This window comes from Rhincodon typus, chromosome 29, assembly GCF_021869965.1.
Source record: "Rhincodon typus isolate 14 chromosome 29, sRhiTyp1.1, whole genome shotgun sequence".
In the NCBI taxonomy this organism is placed as follows: domain Eukaryota; kingdom Metazoa; phylum Chordata; class Chondrichthyes; order Orectolobiformes; family Rhincodontidae; genus Rhincodon; species Rhincodon typus.
Window position 1 is genome coordinate 7,064,543 of NC_063360.1, and position 23,950 is coordinate 7,088,492.

At 40.8% G+C, this 23,950-nt stretch overlaps 1 protein-coding gene across 12 annotated transcripts in view; it reads right to left on the minus strand.

The window, feature by feature from the left end:
- LOC109930527 (receptor-type tyrosine-protein phosphatase delta-like) overlaps positions 1–23,950 on the minus strand; it is a 458,059-nt gene that overhangs the window by 81,660 nt on the left and 352,449 nt on the right. For 7 of the 12 annotated variants that reach the window (XM_048614043.1, XM_048614042.1, XM_048614041.1 and 4 more), the window contains 6 exons: positions 21,837–21,997; positions 19,351–19,362; positions 18,343–18,455; positions 14,186–14,227; positions 4,209–4,306; positions 844–967 (listed from right to left, as the gene is read on the minus strand). In XM_048614043.1, coding sequence (XP_048470000.1) covers positions 844–967; positions 4,209–4,306; positions 14,186–14,227; positions 18,343–18,455; positions 19,351–19,362; positions 21,837–21,997 — 550 coding nt within the window. The remainder of the gene's footprint in view (positions 1–843; positions 968–4,208; positions 4,307–14,185; positions 14,228–18,342; positions 18,456–19,350; positions 19,363–21,836; positions 21,998–23,950) is intronic. The other 5 variants (XM_048614046.1, XM_048614048.1, XM_048614049.1 and 2 more) reach the window with 1 other exon arrangement.

Below are 23,950 nucleotides of genomic sequence, written 5' to 3' on the forward strand. Positions count from 1 at the left end.
TTTGGGATTTGGCCTGAATCTCAGTGGAAGACCAACTCTCAAGCCCTGGCTCCTGATCCTCAGTCCAAGTGTTCCATGTGAGAACCATAAGAATGATACCACATGGGGCTGGTTAGTTTACTGCCTTTGTCACTCTCAGTTGTCGTAGGGCTCAGTATTCTAATCGTATTTCTCTGTCCTGTCTTCTTATTTCATCTGATCACAGATGCTCCTTATTCATTCAGAAACACTGAGACCTCATCCTCGGTTGTAAGCTATGTATTGCAGAGTGGTACTAATCACAGCATCGTGGCATTTGAGTTACATTTCCTTCAGTAAATACAATATATTTATTACATATAATCTTTTACTCCGATGAAGCATCATTCAGTACTAATTTCAACTCCATTAGCATAATTCAAGGTAATGAAGGAAATTGTAAATGACAGCCCTCATCCATTTCAGTCCTGACAGCCCCATACCCACTTATGCATGATTTCTGATACAAAAAGTAAGATTGATTTGGGTTACGCATGATGAAATAAAATGATTATAAATACTGCAACAGTTTTTTCTTCATTTAAGTGAATATTTCCATATAAAAAAAATTGCAACATGTCAACCCAGTCCAAGATGGCTGATCAAGCTGGCATCTACTGCTCTTGCTGCTAAAGAGGTTGGTCTCATTTCCATTTGATGTATTTTCCCATTGGAGAACACTGAGGCTCAGTTCACTAACTCACTGCTTCAGTGGTCTCAATGATGTGGCCCAAGGAAACACTGCAGGTTGAATGGTCTGGGCTGTCATCAACAATTTTCCATAATACCATAGCTAAGGATAACTGTAGTGTTTCACGGACTTACCCTCAATTGGTGCCAAGATAACTCTGGAATGATCATAGGCAATCACATTGGCATATCGGTTTTTGGGTTTGTTCACCTCCATGTTTGAGTGCTCCCATGTGAACTGTTGGCCAGGGTCAATTGACTAAAAGGTTGAAGGAACAAAGGAAGAGAGGGAAAGTAACAGAGAGAAAGACATTATTTATGGTTCATTTAAATAAATGGGCATTTTTTTATTCAACTTGCACTTCATCTCATTGCTGATTCAAACATTCAAAATCATATTTTTCAGTTCCAGACATGGGCCATTTGCTACAGTTATTTATTGCTTCATAATTTGTTTTTGCCATTGGCAACCCTTTCTACATTGCTCCCAATTTTCATCTCCAAGTTGCCAACTCGCTTTGCAACTATCGTTCAAAGTTCAAGTCAGCCCCCAAGTTGGGAGATTGCGAGCAGCAATAGACAGCAGCTCTGCGGGAGCAGTGCTTCCATTTTTGTGCTGATATGTACGCACTGTCAAGGAACCACAGCCTTTAAAAAGCCTTTTAACTGCTGATGTGAATCAGTCAAACTAACTGCAAGGGATGTCTGTGTTGAATATATACAGATATAAATATAGGCAGATTGTATCAGCTGGAGCTTGGTATCATACCACACTAATGTGCGGGAAGTCACTGACAAAGGGAGAACCTATTATAAAAATATTCAATGTACTGTTCCCAATCCTTCTCATTAAATTGGATGCAGGCATATGTTTGGATTATAATTAGGAATCATATTGCTCTTCAAAGGGCAAGTTAAATAATTATGATCTGCAGTGAGCCGTAGGAGAAGTTAGCTATCTAATGTTAAATGCTTGGCGCTATTAGCCTTTTCAAGGAGATTCAAACAAAACCAGAAGCATAGAATTATACAATCACACAGCGCCAAAGCAGCTACTCAGCTTGTGGTGCCTGTGACTGCTCTTTTAAGAGATGTTCAGTCTAAACCTCAGTCCCAGTCTTTCCCTATAAGCCTGCAGATTAGGTCTTTTCACATACATGCTAAATTGCATTTTAAAAACTTGTAACTCTTTAGTGCATTCTAGATCAGCAAAACCCTCAATGTGAAACAATTTCTCTTTGTTTGCCCCCGGTTCTATTGCTGACTATTTTAAATCTATGACCTTCTCAATGCCCACATGTGTACATTAGAGAAGAATTCTCCCCACTTGCTCCATCTGAACTCTTCATGAGTTATGAGAAATAGCAGATGGATTTTAACTGAATGATTACAAGATTTAAGATATTCCTACAGTCCAAGAAATGCACAAGTTCAAGAAGGCAGCTCGCTGTTACCTTATCCAGGGCATTTACAGATGGGCAATGAATACTGGTTTAGCCAATCGTGTCCACGTCCCATGATTGAATAAAAAAAAGTATGTTCAATCTCTGTATTTATGAAAATGACAGATGTTAGGGCTGGGCACTGGGACTGTTTACCAATTTTAAGGCACTCCCAGCTTTAATATGATTCGATGCAAACTGAAATTTCCCTACTCTACCGCACCAACATGCCTCACTTCCTGTTCTTGGATAAATATTCCTTCCTGCTCTGCTATAACAATTTTTGTATTCCCCAAGACAACCAGTTTGTGGCAGCACTTAATGGGTTAACAAATCATTGCCAAATTGCACACTGTGTTTTGGTGTTGAATGGACTCCATTGAGCACTGACCTGAGATTGCTAAACACATTGCACAGTCCTCAAGTTTCTAACACTGAGGAGGTGAGTATTCTTCTGTTCACATACTTTTCAATATCATTTTTATTCTGTAAGTTATCAAAATTTTGAATTGGGCTGACCTCCACAACTTTATTGCTGTGAGCACTATTGATCCTAATTGTTCTGTTACTGGTAGTCATGCCTTTGGCTTGCTCGGTCCTGAGCTGTACAGTTCCCTCTCTATCTCTCTCTGCCTCTCCATCCTTCTTTAAGATATTCCTTTTGGCTAACTTTATCACATTAAAGGCAATCCACAGTACGAGTATTTATTGTTGTTGAGATTGCATGGCTATTCCAAAGCATAACCAAAGCTCTCACAGGAGAGACAAGTCAGCATTTTGGTCTAACTCCCTGATTTTCCCCACCACAAATAGGAGGGCACTGCAGTTTCACCCTCCTCACCACACATCATATGCTCTGGGAAGCATCAGTCAAAGTAAATTTGACTTAGTTTGACACAATGCATTTCAGTGTTAACTTGAAGTGAGCAACACCATGACGGTCACTTCTCTCTGCTTTGATAGCTGTTGGACAAAAGTGAAATGAGTCTGTAGAAGATCTTTCATCCTAATTTTCTCCCTCCAACAATCGTAGAACTCAAGGGAATGGAAGGAAATCAATTAGCCCATGGTACCTGCTTTCTGAAAGAATTATCTGTCCATTTCTGTTCTGCTCTCTTTCATAAATCTCTAAGTAAAATCACCATTTATTTCAATTTGTTTTTGATACTGTTTCTATCAGTGTATGAAGTAAGGCATTCCATTTGCTAACTCAAACACACGCACACTTCTCATCACGGACCACAACACAGGTGTTGAAGAAATAACTTTTCTATTTGTTTCCATATTAAAACAGTTAACACAGGAATGGAAACTAGGGACTTCTGGTTTGTGTGGGTCATTACCAGCAAACTGTTGAGAGCTCCTGCAGCAAGAACCCTCTTAGAGAAGTTATATCAAATTGAAGAGAAAATTTAAATGATAGCTCATGCCCTAATTTTAGCTGTGAATCTTAATGCTTTAACACAAATTAACACTTGACATAATGTGGCAAACACTGTGAACGAACTACACTAAATGTTTAGCCAAATTCACTGGCGCAAAAGGGGTCATCTTGCTTCATGGAATTGTCCAGTATGAGAGATTAAAACGACAGCTCGCCTTTAATCACCCCAAACAGCTTACAGACAGCAGGAAGAACCATGCTTATCAATCATGGCGAGAGGTTTATGAAGAAAATTCTGGAGGCTTTCAAAGTTTCACAGCAGCTCTAAGAATCTACACACTGTTATGATACTGACCTGGGGCATCCTCTCTTAAAAAAAATTTTTGAAGCATGCTAATTTCTGCTGATTGTTTGAGCCCCTGCAGAGGTCAAGATCTCTCTAGATACAGAACCACAGCCATAAACCTGAGTTACAATTCATGGCAATAATACAAAATGAGTTATTATTCTGCCTGAACAAGATTCAATAAAATGCATGGACTGGAGTTCCATGTAGCAGAGATTTGATCCATCGGAATTTGACACAATGGCAGAGAATAGGAAGATGGTTGGCCTATTTGGTTTCTGTTTTGGAAGCAAATTTCAACTACTCTTTAGAGTAATTCATATTTTACCTCATACTCCTGTGAAAACTTCAGATTGTCATTGGCTTTCAGGTGATCTGTATGTTCAGCTAGCTCCGCAATGGGGATTGGTGGGTGACTCATCATACCTGAGAGAGGACAAGACAGAGATTTCACTTTAAACAAGCAAACCGCAGCAAAACAATTCATGTCAATTCAATCAGCAGTCCTGGATGAAAAGGCTGAAATGAGAGTAGAGGAGGGTCATGTGTGTTTAGAACAGTACACCATCAGGGCTTGAAATTTATGAACTCAATTGATTGCTGTGAACTGAACTTTCATTCTGGGAATGATGCTGGAATTCACTTCATACAGGGAGGTCCAACATTCTCCCCTAAAGTGTTGAGACCAGCTTTTATTATTATCCTTTCCTTTCAACATGGGAATACTGATTCACTCTCTCTCTTCACTTTCTGTAAATTATTGCCACATTCTACCTTTCTCATTTATCCCTTTTCCTCAAAGGAAAGTGAGAAAGTCCTAAGTATTAAATTTAGAAGCATTGCTCACTATCAAACAGACAGGCGTTATAACTGGTCTTTTAGCAAATGGGTTTGAAGCCATTATTATTTAGAGTCAAATAAAAGTTCACTTGCCAATGTGTTTCTAGAAATTTGGAACTTTCTTAAACAATGATTTTTGAATAAAGGATGGAAGCCTGATTTTGTTCTTTATTGGATTTACACCCACATTTAGTTTATGTTTCAAATTCCTATCTAAATATTTATTCTTACAGCAGAGCACAAGCCAAATGCAACTTCTGTTGAATTCTGGGAGAATCGTTCAACTCAACTGAGCTGTTCCCTGCATGGGTTTCTTTAATGTGGGCTGCTCATACTCTGATGATGAGTGGAGCCTTCATCAACTATGTGGAGAAAAACCAAACTTTCATGCTTGTATGAATTTTCAATTCCAGGAAAGGGATCTAGGGAAGATGGTGAGTTGGAATAACTCCCTTCCAGAGGGAGACAACTCACTTGATTTGCCAGCAAGTCAACGCAGGCTCCTTTACTTCCACTTTGCAGCAGCCAAGACAAGAGTAACAGCAATAACAGAGCAGGAAATCTGCCAACTGATGGGGAAGGAGCTTTAACAGAAAGAATAAACAGTGTCATCAAGAGGCACATGGAGCCCTTGGCCGGGAATGTTGGGATCTCATATTCAGCCACAGTCACAATCATAATGGGTGGCAATGGACAGTCCTGAAGCTCAGGCCAAACCAATTGGAGGGTAGAGAAAAATTGGGGATGTCTTACTTGGCTGCTATCATAGACAGCCAAAGGTTCAACTGAACGAAGGCATTGTTGATGACATGTTAACAGGTTTGGCCTCACAACACTTGTACAGGCAACTGCAAAGAAAGGAACTAATATTAATCAGTGAAGAACAAACCCTTAAGAAATAAGTTATTACCGTGCGTTGTCGACATGTATAGTTATTGTCTGTCAAATATCTCAATTCCCAAAGACATTTGGAGAGCATTCGTTTACTTTCTGCCAAGTACCTGCACAACTGGTACACACTTGAACAGCTTATCAGTTTGCTTCAAGCTCTCCTTGGAGATTATAAGACCAAGTTTTGGGGGGTGGGGGTGGGGGGTGGTGTTGGATGGGGAGATGGTCCCTTACAAACTGTATAAGGTCCTGGTGTTCACTGATTATATTGTAGTGAAGTAGGCCCAAAATTAACTTGGGACATTTTAAAGTTATTCTCTCATCTGGAACATTTGACTTGCAAATCAGAAGTCAAGACTTTCAAGTTCCCGCCTACTGTTGCAATACTAGTGCACTGCTAAATGTGTCACATGTTCATGTTGAATGCCTTCATTGATGACATCAGATGGCTAGTGTGAAGAAAACGTATCAGCACAGACCCTCATCCTTCCCTAGTGCTGAAAGACTTGTTGTCCATTCACTTTTACTTCAAATTTGGTGTGTGGTGATAGACATGGCCTTTCTGTTTGATGTGCCGATGATATAGTGTTGTTATCATCACTTAACCTCATTGTTTCTGGATTCCTTCCTTCCCTTTCTCAAGCCTATACCTGCCTTTCAAAGGAAGCAAAGGTTTCTAATGGAATTGCAGGCCCACTTGCGGAAGTAGTGGGCATTGTTTTATTTTGGTTGCTCAGGAGAATTTCAAGCCCTGTTACAGAATCAGCAGAGTTGGATCATTTGAAGCAGACATTATGGACACTAAAATCAAGGCAGCACAGAGATGAGAAGCAAGCATGAAACCATCATCAGTTTTTGTGGTAGGCCGTCATTACAGTTTGATACACTGCAAAGAGAAAAAGGGGCAATATGTCACCAAAAATGATACTGTGTCGTAGAAAGCACCCAAAACAGACTCTTCCTGGCAAAACAGGAAGCACTGCATCTGTTTCCAGGTATGGTACCCAATGCATTACTCATACTCCCCAGTTGATGATGTACTCAAAAAATTAAGGAAGCTACCTGCTTTGCTTTCTCCCTCCTTTATTCCTCGTCATTAATAATTGAATGATGGGGAGTGGTGGGGGAGGAATGGGAGATGATCATAGTAGTTGTGTTCCTACAATGTACTTCTCCCTCACTCACACCACACACCCCTTGAAGGTGAACACCCACAGGTGAGACTCAATAAGACCTTGATGGACTTTTAATAGCCTGGCCAATATACTGTTAGTAGCTAACAGATGCTTAGTAAACAGTAAGAGCTTGTTAAGGCTCCTCCTGTAATAATTTCTCCTCTCCACCACTCTTCAACTTAATTTTACTGTTTATTTTCTTGAAGGTGCTGACTTATACCAGGATATAGTTGATGGGAACTGCCTTTTCCTCCTATCTGCTACCTCACTGGCACTTTTCCTGTGTGAAATCTGACTGTGAGAGGTAATAGGCCATTCATCTTGCAAGTCATCAATACTGAGTCCTATCTTTCGCTCCCCTAGTTGTCAAAGAGCTTCCAACAGGAGTCAGTGTTTGGTTATCTGACCAGAGCTGATACCTTTCCTCCCTGGCTCATGGGCTCCTAAAGCTTTTGGAATCACAACAGCCACTGGCTAGCCAGAGATCAAGCAAAAGGACCTGAGTAGCTCAGCTCCATTTTGGGCAATATTTGCTGATAAATCAACCTAAAAGTTCCACAGTTCATTATTTCCTGCTGCCAGGCTCCAAAAACATACCCTGCTGGTTTGTAAAAGTCACAAACAGATGATCAAACATGATTAAAAAGGATGACCTCCATCAGGATTGAGAGTCACGAAGTTGTCCTTAGTTTTCAAACTTGATAGATTTTAAATTTGAACCCATGCGATCTGCTATCAAGTCCTGCCTGTTTCAGATAATTGCAGTAATGTTTCTGGGTGTGGTGGGGTTGCTTGGCTGGAGACGAAGCAGTAACTACAACACAGTAACTACAACACCATTGATATGGTGACACATCATTGGTGCTAACAGCACTGCAATCTCTGCCACAGTCTCTGGCATTGGCATCGAATGGCTCTCTGTTCGGGCAGATGCTTTAGTTCTCCTGGTTAAAGATGAGTAAGCTGGTTACCATTTGTTCTAGAAGAGAGTTTGTCTGTAGTACATTAAGTGAGGTCATAACTCAGCACTAACACCATGTGCAGTTGAATACAGTGATCATGGATGACCTGTCTGGGCTCTGACAATGCCTGCAGAAGGGTAACTCTGAGGCTGAGAGATTCACCAAGGGGTGGAGTCACTTGACATTCGTGTCAGTGTGATGATACATACAGACTGGTTGCAGTTCACCCTCATCCCTGGCCTGCCCCCAACGCACCACTCTACAGCAGCAGAGTTCAAATCTCCCTGCTGAAAAAGCGACTTGTGTGAATCGAAAAAGTCAAGTGGTGCAGTCAGGGGTACGTGTCTGCAGCTTATCTAAAACCCCATTGTGCACCTACCCTCTGCTACTCCCGAGCTAGGCGAGGATGATTGATGCTGACGATGGTGTTTTTCAAAAAAATTATGGTTATAAAGAGAAGGCATGCTACCTGTCCCCAACACCCATCCCGCTAAACACAGGTATCCCTCAGTTAGTGGGCACAGAATTCCCAAACATCCCACACACTAACGAGTTAATGTAGCAGCAACTGAAAATAGCTCAGTGGCATTCACTCACACAGCTGAGTCCAAGGCATCACTGAGGTAAATGGATATCAAAAGGTTGAATCTTGCAGGAGCCAGATTCATTTCCATTTATATTACATTCCACTTCATCCCACAAATGCTGCTAAAGTCTGCAGTGCTACTTATGCTAATTATATGTAGCTACAGAACTGTAATTTTTTTTATATTCATAGTGTGTTGGATTTGTCTCTTGGCATAGCTGAAGATCAGAAGCTGATCAATGATGGGGATTACTATAATAGCACCAAGTGTTCCAAGAAAATCATTATCTGTCATACAGTAGAATCTGTGTGTCAACATTTAAGTAAACCAAATTTCATTGCGTTCAACTCAGGGATCCTTCTAAAGTGAGAAAGGGAGCATAGTTGCAGGCTTATAAACACAATGGCTTCATTGATGGTAATGGCAGACTGTTGAAGTGAAAAGGAAGCTAAAGTTGCCATAGTCCCAGAGGATCATAGGCTGCTCCCTCATTAGAGAGAGACAACTGGCAGTGAGATTAACTCGCGGTTGCCATGCCTCAGGTGAGGGGTAAGGAGAGGAGGCTACCTCAGCTGTACTGTTGGCATCATACCAGATTGCAAACCAGCCATCCAGCCAACTGAGCTAATCAACCCATAGGCATGGTGACATCATGCCATGTACTAGGTCCCCAGCCAGAGTTCACAGCCTGGTCTGATACCACTATCCACAGAACCTGAAAGCAGAAGGGCTCCACTGATGGCTGATTTATTCAGTGGCAGTTGCTCACTCGCCTTACACCTCTCTTCATGGAGAAAAACTGTATGGCCAACAGAATTGCGCAATGTCACTGTGTGGTTTTGAGAGACGTGACAGAGTGCTGGCAAGTGCAAGTTCTATTCCAAATTATGGAGCTAGACTGGAGTCAAAGAAAGATAAATTCTACCTATTTGGTTTCTGTCCAGCACTCACCTGTCAATAGTAGTGTATAGCTTAGCTATTTCCATATTTGCAGCTCCTTGTCTGCAAAATCCAACCGTACAGATGTGGGCCAACATAAATGCTCTTGTAATTTTAATGTCATAGAATCATACAAGATTTCCTCACAAAAAGAGACCATTTGGCCCATCACACCCCTGCTGTGCTTAGTCGCAAATCCTTGTCTTTTGTCTGAACGTTCATCCTCAAGTAACTGTGTAACTTTCTTTTAAAACTATTTATGGAATCAGTTTTTGCTACCTTTTCATGTGGAGTATTTCTGTTCCTGACAATTTTCAGTGAAAAAAAATTCTCATTTCCCCACCGTTTTGAATTCATGACCTTTAGTTATTGACCTATTTGCCTGAGGGAATCACTTTTTCCCTATTTATTTGACCATACCTTTCATCATTTTAAAAATCTTTAAGAAGTCATCCCTGAATCTTCTCTGCTGTAAGGAGAACAGACTCAACTTTTTCATCACCTTCTCATAACTAAAGCTGCTCATCTCTGGAAACATTCAGGTCAACATCCTCTGTTGCCTTTCTAGCATGTTTCCTGAAGCACAGTGTTCAGAATTGTCTGCAGTGCTACAACGAAGCCATAAGCAGTGATTTTTAATGTTCCAGCATGATCTCTTTTTTGACCTTTCTATTTATAACCCCAAATAACACATACATCTTTTCAATTGACCCTGTCACTTTTAAGGATCTCTATATTTGTATCCTAAGAGGCCTATGATCATCTACACGTTTCAAAATTGTGCCTTTTATGGTATAGTGTCTTCAAAATGCAATTCAATATTGGTTTCTTCAAAATGCACTATGTGGTTTAGAATAGAAATCCATTTGCCATTTTTCTGCCCCTTTCACATCCTGTTTGTGCCATCCTGGACTATAACTACCTTCACCATTATTTATTACTTTGCCAAGTTTGAACTCATCTGTGAACTTTACAATGCTGCACCCTACATATTAGTCTCAGGTGCTTATAACATTTTGGATGAGCAATGGACCCAAAATTGGCCCCTGGGGAACACCAGTGCAAACACAAGTCTAAAGAAGTCATTCCATCTTTGCTTCGTGTTGCTGAATTAATTCTGCATCAACATCACCACTTTTCCTTTAACTCTATCTTCTAATAAGTCTGTTGTGTGGCACTCAGTTGAAAATCTAACATAAGTCCATATGGTCAATATTCACTGCCTTCTGATCAGACCTCTCTGTTCTCTCATCAAAAAAAAAACTATCAAATTCGTTAGACTTGATTATTTTTAATAAATCTTTGCTAGTCTCCTTGAATGACTCCATATGATCATCAATTTTGTCCCTGGTAATTTTTTTCAATATCTTCCCCACACTCAATGTTAACTTGTTTGACCCAATTTCTATTTTTTAATCAACCTGTTCAGAGATGTTGTTACACACCACTAGAGCAGATGGGACTTGAACCCAGGACTCCAAGTTCAGAGGTAGGGAGACTACCACTGCACCACAAGAGCCCAAAGGTTCACTGACCTGTAGTTTCCTGGTTTATCTGTCTCACCTGTCTTGAACAGAGTTGAGCCCAAAATAACTTTTGTTTATTTTACAGAATATTTTCAATTATTATGTAGCAAGATTATTAATGGGTGTTAATATTACTTTTTAAAAAACTTAATGAAGGGGAAATGGGTTTTAAAAATAAAATTAGTATGACTAGTAGATTGCACTAACAGTCCTGTGTGTATTAGTCAATGAGTGTTAAACAGGGAAATGAAAATGAGAGGAAAAGAGAAATGAAATCAGTGAACCAGGCAGAAATTGTACTCGAACTTGTGCTGGTTTCAGAATTTCATTTTCTCACTCAGGTTTTTACTCACACTCATTGGAGTATCATCAAAGAATGTAAAGAACAGGAGCAGCAGACCATTCAGCTCCATGACCCTGCTTCAACATTTAGTCTGATCGTGGCTGATTTGATCATACCTCCAATTCCACCTTTCTGCCTGGCCCCCAAACCATAAAGTCCTTCATTCGTCAAAAGTCTGTCTAACCTTGAATGTATTAAACAACCAGCCTCCACTGCTCTCTATCATAGAGAATTCCAAACATTAATATTCCTCAGAGAGAAGAAACCCCTCCTGGGGTGGTGTAGCGGTTCAGTGGTTAGCACTACTGCCTCACGGCACCAAGGTCCTGGGTTCAATTCCACCCTCAGGTGACTATCTATATGGAGTTTGCACATTCTCCCCACGTATGTCTGGGTGCTCTGGGTTCCTCCCACAGTTCAATGGTGTATGGGTTAGGTGGATTAGCCAGACTGAATTGCCCATAGTGTTCAGGGATGTGCAGACTATGTGGATTCACCATGGGAAATACAGGGATAGGATAGTGGGTAGGTCTGGGGGGAATGCTCTTGAGAGAGTTGGTATGGGCTTGATGGGCTAAATGGCCTGCTTCCACACTGTAGGGATTCTATGATTCATCTCCATATTAAATGGTAGAGTCTTTAGCCTGAAACGCTCCACTTCAGTTCCAGATTCCCTTAAGAGGCGAATCATCTTCTCAGCAACCATCCTGTCAATTTATCTTAATGGGTTTCAAGAGAAATCACCTTTAAGTCTTCAAAACTCCAATGAGCACAGGCTCAACCTAATCACAAAACACAGAATCTGCTGTGAACCAGCACACAGGTTTACAAAACATAATTTAGAGAAAAAAAAACATTTTGCTTTCAAAAGTATTCTTTGATATACTTAAGGATGACAACCTAGGGGAAGTTGATTGATCCAGCTGAAAATAGATTTTGGTTCAGAGTGTCTTGTCTGCCACTTGATTTTTAACCATTTTAAAAAAAAGTTACTAATGATACGTAACACCCAGTGTCTATGTAAGTTTTTTTTAAAATGGAACATATTTTAAAACATGTCAATTGCTACTCTTGCGCTTAAAAATAAATGTAACTTTAAGAGCATCCTTGAAAATCAGTATGTGGGCACATACAGTTTGATGTGGGGGAGTGTTTAGTTCTGCAGGCAGTGCCTGCATCTGGTGTAATGATTTTTACTTTTGTGCAATGTCTTGCAAAGGATCATAGCTAGAACCTCAATGTATGTCGGCCATAACTTGAGTTTGGAATTGCCAAACCATTTGTGTCGTTTGGTTGATTTTACATCCAGAAAGAAAAACATGAAATTTGCAAAATGACTCACAAGGTCCACTTCATATTTTTAACTGGGATTTCCTTCTGGGGATGAATTCTGGCTTTAAAAAGAAATGTGACAAAAAGGATAGTCCAGCCTAGATTCTGTTGCATGGCAAAATTCTTTGCCTGGAGAAAAGGACTCCTGTTTAACCTGGTCTACTGGTGAAGGAAGAACCAGAATGACTGATTTCAGTACTGAACAGTTGATGACTTGGAATACAGGGGAAAGGTGATTTATTTAGCAAAAAGAGTGTGTTTAAAATTGATTTCAGCATGGTGGAAAACAGTGGTAATCCTTCTTCAGTATTGTTTGACCTTCAGAATTGTTGTGCAAGTACATTAGACAGGTTTATTTGTTCATGCAGAACAATGGGCAGACGGAATCTAGCGTAGCGTTCCAACATGAGGGAGAATACGAACAACTGGTGAATAGGTATGGGATGGATTAGAGGTAAAATGTGTGGAAATTCTCTGACTGAGGCTACATATGAAATTACAAAGTATCCCTTGGGCTGTAACAGTCTAACCCTTCACAGGCCCAAAATTAGCTTGTTCCCTGAATCCAAATTCATCAGAATTGCACCAAAATCCGTCTTCCCAAAAACAAAACCAATTGACTATTGTGCATTTGCTGCCACCAGCCAAATAAAGTCATACATGATCGAAACCATGTTATGGGAACAATAAATCGATTCTTGGAGGTCCAAAGGCTAGAACCTGGAACCTCAGTGCCTAGTTTAGGAATAAACCCCCTCGCTACTGAATTAGAAATGCAGGTCCCTTTAAGAATCAAACAGATCAGCTCCAGAGTTGACTGACAGTAGGAGACACTCATTAGATTTTTGTATCTAGCAATCATGTTCTTGACAGCTCTTGTGGTGCAGGTGCGGTGGCCCCTCCTTTGAGACAGGAGGTCTCGGGTCAAGTCCCCTTAGCTCCATTGGTGCGTGATTGCACCCTAAGTAAGTTCATTGGAACATACCTAGCAATCAGGTTCTGAAGGGTACCTGTAGTACAGTGTCCCTACCTCTGAGCCAAGAGGCCTGTGTTCAAGTCTCACCTACTCTGGAGGCATCTAATAATATCCCTGAACAGGCTGATTAGAAAATATGAAGAAACAGAGTTGACTTCTTATTTGTAATTCACTTGTTGGTTAATTGGATGATTGTTTAATTTGATGGTAGGTTCCTGAAATCAAAAAAAAAGTGTTCAGTTCTTTCTCAGTGAAGGTCAGTTTCTAGTCAGGGAAAGGCAGAAACTGATGTTGTACTACACTGTAGGTTTACAATAAAACCTTTGCAAATCTGAGCGTCCTTAGCCACCTAATTCAACGTATTGATATTGGTGCAGGAAACATCCCCCTCCTTCACCCCCAACTCCCTAGGGGCATATGACCACCAGGTGAAACTGATGAAGCCACAAATCTGCAGACAACCCTGGACTGGAAAGGGTTAACAGTCGAAACAAACAGTTAAAAGACATGCAAATGTGTGAGGAGCTGAGAGTTTAGCCAATGAACAGCCAGGAGCCTCAAATGAGAAATACAGATTAAGAAATACACAGAGGTGGATAAGAAACATAGATTTTATATATGCTTATGTAATATATAGATATAGCCATATCTATATATTATATATACAAAACAAAACATGACAAAATTAAATAAGTCAAGAAAACAATAGGTGTAAAGTGCAAGTGGGAACTAACTTGCAAATTCGGGTTCACTGAGGGGGCTGCTGACAACAGATTCTGTGAAAAAGAAACATCAGCACGTGAACACACTTAAACCTATAGGTTGGCAGAATGCAACTCAAGGGGGGAGAGAACAGAAAATAAAACAGGAACTCAAACGAACAAACAAATGCATGAGTAAACAGTCAGACTCCAATCTGGCCCTCTGAAAGAACTCAACCATTTGTTAAGGCTTTCTTACCTCTTGCTCCTTTCTTTCTCCAGTGGCTCGCTTTGTGTGTTTTTTTTAAATAAAATACACAACCGCTGTAACTTTGTCCATGTGGGACTGCCTGAAACACTGGGAGCCCCAGTTACGAGGACAGGAACCCAGAGAATGACTGAAATCAGCTGATCCAGGGTGTGGTAGGGTTCTGGCAAGATATGGAGAGGAAGGTTGGGCTATTGGCAGGAGGAGTCTGCAGTCAGACTCTCAATCTACTTCTCACCTGATCCCCGCACAGGGCTGCCAATCCTGGGTAGATATGCTCCTGGAGGTCTCATTGCATACTCTTCCAACCGGAGCACCCTAGCGACTTATGTTTTATATCCTTCTTTAATTTTTTTTCAAACTAATGTGAAAATACACACAATGGTTGCACCTCTGAATTTTCTCTAGGATTCCTATTGGCAGTGTCTTGGAGCTTAATATTTAACTCCCCAGGAGTCTCCAAATCAATCCTAGAGGGATGGCAATGCTTTCCTATCCCATCTGCTTTCTCCCCTCCTGTTTTGAAGGTGTTGGCTCTTCACGGGTCACAGATCCAGCGATGTCAAAAGTCTTCCAATATTTTGACATGTGAGCCTTAATTGAATATTAACTGGAAGTTAGCTCAGAGGACATCATAATCCTAGCCCCATCTTCTGGTCTTGCCTACCCATTTTCCTCATAATGTGAGTATATTGAAGACGAACAGGATCACTTGCTTACTTCCCATTCTCTAATGAGGGACACTGTAGACAACTATAGCACTTCTGTTAGTCTATCTGAAAATGTCCACTTCAGCACAGAACAGGCACTGAACCTGGGACTGGGTCAACTTTTGCTGCTGGTTACTGGCTATATATAGTTTACATTGTCTAGTTCACTAACCAGGACTAGGGATCAAATCAGAACCAACCACCTGTAGAGTGCTGTACATATGAACTAGATATACTGACACACAAGAGACAGGCGAGATACAGCAGCAAGCTGAACTATATCACTACATATCACTTCTCCAACCCCAGACAGATTTCTCCCCCAAGCTGAATCCTTTGCAATGTGTTCCAGAAGAAACCACATAATGTGGATGGGGTCACAGACTCCGGAGTCCTGAATCCATGGTCAGTATTACCAATTCTGTTCTTGGTTATGTTGGAACTGGAGAAACCATTATTTAAATCTGGTTAAATCCAGCTGATGTTCTGTCATGAGACCTGAAAACAGGGATCAATTACTAAATTCCTTGAATTTCAATGTGCATGCAAGACCAGAAAACTCATTGACTGATATGGAACAATTCAAGCCTGTATTTACCTTTTTGGCTGCCTGCTACATCATTCACCCACCATGCACTAACACAACAGCTAGCTTGTGTTGCCAGACCTGAACAATGAAACACTCAATTTAATGTTAAACATTAATAAACTCCGCAAAAAGGTCAAATAATTGGTTCATTGCACATACCAAGGTAATGTCAGTGATTAATCAATTGGTTTCCAGGTCGATAACCACAGGTGTACACAATATAGGCAATGCATCCTGGCATCCAACACAATCACTTCTTTGAAAAGCACAATGTATCTCAAAATGGGCTTGCCAACAATAACTTTGCAATATGTTGTAAAAAATATTATTCTTTGCGATGGGATCTTTCACAACAACTGCATCTTTCTGGAAAGATCAATCATGTGTTGTACCTTATTTTCTCTTTGGCTACATCAACAAGCTGCATAGGCAACCACATTCCTATTCCTCTGGCAAGGCAATTTTTGTAGCTGGTGGAAAGGGGGGTCCTTGAATTACACTGGGCTCTTTCCACTTTGGCCCACTCTCCCTGTTAACGTAGCTCCTCCACAGTGGACTTGGTAGCTTAGCTGTAGAGAACCATGAGTTCAAACTCTTTTGTCACCATTCCATGACATCATTGCAGTCCCTTGTACAATGAGACCCAAATAATGACTTGGCTGTGGTTGTCAAACATTTCCCAAAAGTAATTTCAATGGAACAAACCTCTAATTTCTGGGGCTGGCTGTTACACTAATCACTGAAGAATTAACATTTTGTCATGAATCATATTTTCAGGCATCAGTTGATAATCCATCTTGAGAAGTCATGCAAAATAATCCACACCTTTCAATCTTTGGCAGAAGGTAATGATTAAGAGTTGTGATTTGAAATTACTGCATCTGACTCTTATGGGATACCAAACATCCAATCTCCTTTACCTGTTTGAAGACTCTGCTACTTATTTTATCTGCTCCCAAACCACTCAGCTTTCCTGGATTGAGAGATCAGGCAGACATCATGCTCTTGGATCTTTGCCACTCCAGCTTTTGGGAATGTTGTCATTAGAGAGTCAAGGATGGTGCAGGTCAGCTTCTCTCCATCCATAGAAATATCTCGCTATGCTAAATGTGGGACGCTATAACCACTGCAATGTTCTGTATTGTGTGCTGGCCTTCAATTCACCATCCTCAAATACTCTCTTCCATGCTGTAAAATCCTGTGACCAGGCTAGAAACACTGAAAGAATGTTGCAGTACTGTGTGCAGATCCACACAGAAACTAAGAGGAAAGCACAGAGTTGAGGTAGCCTCGAGGAGGAGGTCAGGAAAGTATCAGCACCTGTATAGCCATCTCTGCCAATCCAACAGTTCCATGGTATTATACTATCCAGGTTCTTTCCTGCAACCATACAGTTTTAGAACTTGACTAGCTCTAAAGAGATAATTTAAAAAACATCCAAAGTCCAAAATGTGACAGGCCACACTCAGATTGTTGACAGTAAATGGTGAAGCTATGTCAATATCAGATCTGTACCACTGCTGGTGGAATCCAAAAGGGGAGTCTCTGTTGCTTCAGAATGTTTGTTTTACATCTATAACACAATGCACCAACAGCGCAAATGTGTATATGGTTGATTGATCTCCATGGCAACCTTTGACTCTCACTCCTCAACAATCCAGCCTTTGAAGTTGAGAAAAAGTGGAGCTGTCAAGTGCACTATTGAAAAGACCAAATGGTGATAAATAATTAAACTGCAGGAAGCTAAGGCATCCTGAATATGGCCTCTGAGATTTCTCATCAATGTTCTGCTTCAGCACTCATATCCTTCCTTAAAGGCTGTAGGAATATAGTCACTCAGATTTGTTGAGTGCCTGCAGTCCCCATGATCCAATGAGGAGCTTAGACTGAAAAAAAAATCTATTCCATAACGGCTCCTCCCACTTTTACTAATTAACCATGAATTACTTAGATGCAGAGTTCTGACTAGGTCCAAATTTAATTCTGTGACATAAAACTATTTTGTCAAGGACAGAATAAAAGCTCCATCTCCCCATATCACACAATAATGATGGAGGACGTAGACTCAGCACTGACTCAGAATCTAGGTTTGAAAGTCATGGTCTGCCTTGGAGACTAAACTGAGGGAAAAGCAATGGGAGAAATGAGGTGTATGTGTGTCTGTGGGCTGGGAGTGGAGAGTGTCAGAGGCCCAAAGAAAATTCTTGTACTTTGGCCTTTTTTTTGTAGGAAATGTACTTACAAAATCCTTCTGTACTTACACTGCACCCCTGAAGGTTAATTTTCCCTCCTCAATTCTTCCCTGAATTTAGGTTCACTGGTTCAAAAGTACTCCGACATTACCCAATGACTGTCTGATAACTGTGAAGCATTCCTCTGTTCTGCTGGAAGGACTTCTCCTCCTTCTGCCATTGACACCCAGAAAAGGAAACATACCCCAATCCCTGGGTTTTGAGGCCTCCAGTAACCTTTCTTTATTCAGAGTCTCCACAACAGTTCAAGGAGCCTGAGAAACACCAAAACTGTGAACGTGCTGCTCACTAGAAAACAAACAAAATCGCATTGTTCGATACTCCTACAGCACCATCACACAGTGCGACCGATTAGAAGGGCTCATCTTTACCTGGAGTCTGGAAGTTGATGCGCCTCATTTCTACTGGGTCTGTGGGATGGTGGGATGGCACCTCTGCATTGTTGAGAAGGCACTTTGTTCTGGGATCACTTTCTTTACGTTTTCTGTCATTTGGAATCAAACATATAAAAGTTAGGATTTGGCAAGGGCTACAAAGTTGTCTCTCTCTAATAGAAAGCTGCCCTATGGTTCTCTGGGACTATGGTGACTTTACCTTTGCAGGTTATAAACAAAAATTTACATATAGAATACTAATTTTATAACTAAATAATCAATATAAATACATAATAGATAAATATAGCATAAATAAATATAAATCGCTGAGGTCAGCACTAAAAAGGAGGATCATATTTACGTGTGAATTTATATTCAAAACATGGGGAAGGATTTTAGTGTTTTAAACACAAAATATTTCCATTTTCGACTCCAAGGTTCAGCGCTGTGACTTCCTTGAAAGATGTATCATGGCAGCTCCCAAGTAAAACTATTGTTACCTCCCATAATCAGTGGTTCAGTATTCTGATTCCTAAGCAACATTTTCTGGCTGTCTGATAGCTGTATTGGAGCTGGATTCAGGATGTTCGTTTTACATGGATCAAAAAGGCAGCCCGGGTGGAGGTGAAACCTCCATCCCGAGACTATGGTGTCGCAACCAATTCCCCCTGTCCAGCAGATTACATGCAGTGCTTCATTCAGCATCCTCAGACTAACTTCCACCAAAGGATAAAACCTCGCAACTCAAGTACAAGAACCAGATTCTCTGCCAGATTTTCAAATGTGCCCACTTGTACTGAGGGATCAGGCAGTGATTATCCAGAGTTTTAACTAAGACCCAGTGAATAGCTTACAACGGCTTTTGGTTAAAAGTAAAAAGCAATCATTTTATTAACAATTAAAACCAATTGGATCAGTCATTAAAATAAAATTATTAATAACTTCTGTAATTCTGCAGGTGAATTGAAAATTGTCCAGAACTTCAGATTAAAAATGGTTGCTCACCTGTCTGGTTTGCTATCCATGATGAATGCAATAAGGGAAAGAAAAAAACCTTGTCAATACACCAATATAAACTTCAACAATACATACTCAGACAGACTGTAGAGCTGCTAACAACATCCTGTCACTTTATTAACCTAATTATCATTCAGGAGGACTAGCAGGTTAAGTCCATATGATTGTGGAATACTCTCAGTGGATCCCATGGAAAAGTATTGCTATAAGGTCAAGGCAACAAATGAGACATGATACTGAGGAGCAAGATGAGAGAGTTAGAGATGGTATGTAGCAACTCCAAGAGCCAGAAAAGCCAAATTAATATCAGATGATCAATGGCTGTGGATGGAGGATTAATTGCCTGATTATTAAATTCTCTCTCATTCTGTCAAGAGAACTCATATGGATAACTTCGGGATTATTTCTGCCCTCAGAAAGCATGACCAGACAAATAAAAAAAAAACTGGCACTTCATGAAACAAAAACATTTTAATGTCGAAAAAGCGCTGCCAAGTTGTCCTGTTCCCTTAGTTAACCAAACCTGACTGGTGTGAGGTGGTTGTTTATTGCCAGGTTTCACCAGGTGAGGCAGCAAGAAACAGGGAGGTCACTGAGAAGTCAGGAGACAGGACAGGAAAGAGGAACAATTAAGGAATGAAAGGTTTTGGGGTGATAGGAATAGAAAAAGGAATAGAGGTTGTTGACTTGCTCACTGAGCTGGCTTGTTTTTGCTCATAACGTTGAATGAAAACCAGTCAGCTCGGTCATCAAATCAGTAACCTCACCCACAACCTGAGCTACAGATCTTTGCCAAAACTTTAAAAGGAATAGAATTGCTGGGGGAACAGAAGGCAGCGAGATACTTCGAAAATATTGTCATTATCCATTTTGAAAATTTTCCCACACCTAGCTCAGAATATGGGCAGTTCTGTCAAACTAAAAAGGTGCTGTTACCTAATGCAGAGTCGACTGAAGAAATGGTCTAATCTACGTTAGAAGGTTACCTTAAATATATTTAATAATGATTGCAGGCCTGTTGAATAGACGTGTTTCATGAGCAGTAACACAGCTAACTTCATACACAGAACTAGGTTCAGTAAAATGTAATGTAGGTTCATTACTGATAATCTCCAATTTTCAATTTTAGGTCACCATTACACAACAAACTGCAGCAATCACACTGCAGTTATTAAGTCTGCTGCATAATCTTTAACTGCAGTCTGAAATTAAAACGTCCCAAAATGCAGAACAAGACTCCCAGACAGAATTAACTCATGTGTTATAACCAATAAGTGCCTTGGATGAATTTCATTAAGATGTGTCAAACTGCTAATAGGATCCAATCACTGCTAATCAATACTATCATCCAAAACTACACACTCCTTTAGTAAGGGTTCCATTCTTGCCTCAGTAGTGTCTTTAGTGCTTACACAGCTGCTGCTTCAGGCCTCTCACAGTATTAAAGCAGTAATTACAATTAAAACAGTATGCTCTTGTTACGTCTTCCAGCCTTCTGAGGCTCAGAGGTGGGGAGGCAGCATGGTGGCTCAGTGGTTAGTACTGCTGCCTCACAGCACCAGGGACCCATGTTTGATTCCACGCTCAGGCGACTGTCTGTAGTTGGCACATTCTCCCTGTGTCTGTGTGGGTTTCCCCCGGGTGCTCTTGTTTCCTCCCACAGTCCAAAGATGTGCAGGGTCGGTGGATTAGCCATGGGAAATGAAAGGTAACAGGGAAAGGGTAGGGGATGGGTGGGATGTTCTTCAGAGGATCAGTGTGCATTTGATGGACCGAATGGCCTGTTTCCACACTGTAGGGATTCTATGAAATGTGTGATCCACCAAATCAGGCCTCATGTGCATCCCCACCACCACTGGCAGCTCCATGTTCAACCTTTCTCTCCAAGACCCTCTTGTGAAACCTACTTCTTTGACTCAACATTTTGTTACTTTAGTAGTGTCGCCTTTTCTGACTCAGTCAACCTTATATTGTTGTAGTTAACTCCTGTGAAGGGGTTTGGACATTTGACCACATTAGAGGTGATATGTAAATACAAACTGTTGATGGTGCCAGCCTAATAGCTTTGTGGATAGTGGCACTATAATAACAGGTCCCCCGTTTAAATCCCAAATAGCAAATGTGCACGAGCGTGTGTGCCCGTGTCTATATATATGAGTGTGTGTGTGCGTGTGTGTATATATATATGTGTGTGTGTGTGTGATTGTGTGTGCACGCGCGCGCATAACTGTGTGTGTGTGTGTCTGTGAGTGTGGGTGTGTGTGTGCGATTGTGTGTGTGCACGCGCTTGCATAACTGTGTGTGTGTGTGTATACACGTGTATGTGGCAGGCTGTAGCCCAGAAGAATCACTATGCAGCAATTAGGAACAATGGCGATAACCAAGGGGCTTGCATTATTCCACATGCAATTCTTGCTAACCAACACTCCAACCTGCCAAGCTCACCATAATCCCATCAATAGTGAATTGCTTACTTCTTGTACAGTAGGATGGCTATTACAATGCAGATGATGAAGACCACCGCCAACACTGGGCCTACCACCCAGATGAGACCCTCCTCTCCATCGATAATGGGCTGTGGGTCAGGATCAGCTGAAAGGATGGGGTCAGAGTATGGACTTGCTGCAAACATTTTCTGTAATGACAATTACGGAACGTGGCAGTCAGAGAATACATGCACATTTCCCCTCAGAAAGCAGTCAAAGACGTTCAAAGAAGTCAAAATAAATCACAGCAGTGAGAAATAGTACAGGATACCTCAGGAATAATTCCCAAATACTGATAGCATCTGAAGTTCTGAAATATTCAGTGTTGGCAACAGAAGAACATCAAGTGACATGAGGTAATATAGTCGGTAATATTTTTGTATGATTGTTTTATATTCTCAAAGGAAATTCCTCTGTTACCATAACAGCATTATTAGTATTAAAATACAAGCATAGAGAGGGAAATTTGGCAAAAGTGTGGTAAGTTCTGATATGATAACAACATTTTCTATCCAACATATGGGACTGGTAGGGACAAACTTCTTTACTCCTTCACAGTGATCTGGTACAAGGAGAAATACTCTTATTATTCAACGTGAGTTGCTTAAAAGTGAATTTTAGAAAAGTGAATTCACACAAGAGGGTTCTGAACATATTTATTCTACTGTGCCAGAAGAGCAGAGGTGCAGAATCGCCATGAATATTTAGCCTGGAAGTAGGCACATTGAGGGATCTGGAGAAAAAGTAGAGAATTGAGATTACAGAAAAGAGGATGTTATGGAAAAAGGCAGCACTGCGCTATATTGCTGGTGGACTAAAAGGCACAAAATAATTCATAGATTGCTTGGCACCTAAGGCACAGTAGGATCCAATTAATCCAGGCTTGGTCAAAACTAAGATCAGACATAAGGGAGGGTTCAATAAATATCAGACAGTCACTAATAAATCCTACAGGGAGCTCAGGGGAAACCTCTTCACCCAGGCACTGGTAAGGATGTAGGACTTGCTGCCAGCAGTAATTGAGATAAGTAATATCAATGCATTGAAGGAGAAGCTGACTAACAATGAAGGATGATGGAATGGAAAGTTATGCTGATCAGGTAAGATGAAGATGGTGCTCTGCATGGAACATAAACAGGACAGGTTTTTAAACTATTTCACAAGATGTGGGTTTCACTGGCTATGCAACATTTATTACCCTTGAGAAGGTGGTGGTGAGCTATGTTCTGGAACTGCTGGAGTCCGTTGTGGGGGTAGGGACAACTGCTACATTCACTCCATATCTATATTGTTGGAGGTCTTGTATTGTCTTTTTTAATTCATGGGATATGCTCGTCGCTGTCTAGGTCGGCATTTATTGGTTATCTCTAATTGCCCTGGAGATGGTGAACTTCCTTCTTGCACTGCCATCTATTTGGTTTAGGGGCAGCCGCAATGTTGGAGGCAGTTCCAGCATTTTGACCAGGCAATAGTGAAGGAATGGCAATACAAATACAAGCCAGGATGGTGTGAGAGTTAGAAGACATCTTGAGGTGGTGATGTTCCCATGTACCCGCTACTCTTGTCCTTCTAGGTGATCGAGGTCCCTGATGTGGAAGGTGTGGAAATGATTTTGGGCAAAATGTTTTGTTACTGCATTTTGCAATTTATGTGACAGGACGTCTTCTGTGTTAGACTAGAATTTATCCTCAAATGCTGGTACTGAGTTATCAGTCACTGGCCTGGATTGCATTTTACTTGGAATTCTAGAGCTGGGAATCTGTATAAAAATCCAACTGGCGAATATGTGTGAACAAGTCTGTGTCATAAACTCAACTATAAATGAAGAACAAACTAGCCAAGTATTTGCAATGGTAAACAATAGGTTTCATTCACATAAGGCAGTAGTATTGGAGACAATTACTCCAAAGTCTAATGTTTACTATTCCATCATTGGCGCCAGTCTCACCATTTACCTGGTCCCTAAGGTCTGGAAGTATCCCACTAAATTTCTCCACCCCTATCTTCCCTTTAACATGCTCCTTAAAACACACCTATTTGATCACCTGGTATGTATCTCCTGACATGGTTCACTCTCAATTTGTTTTCAATTACGGGATGTG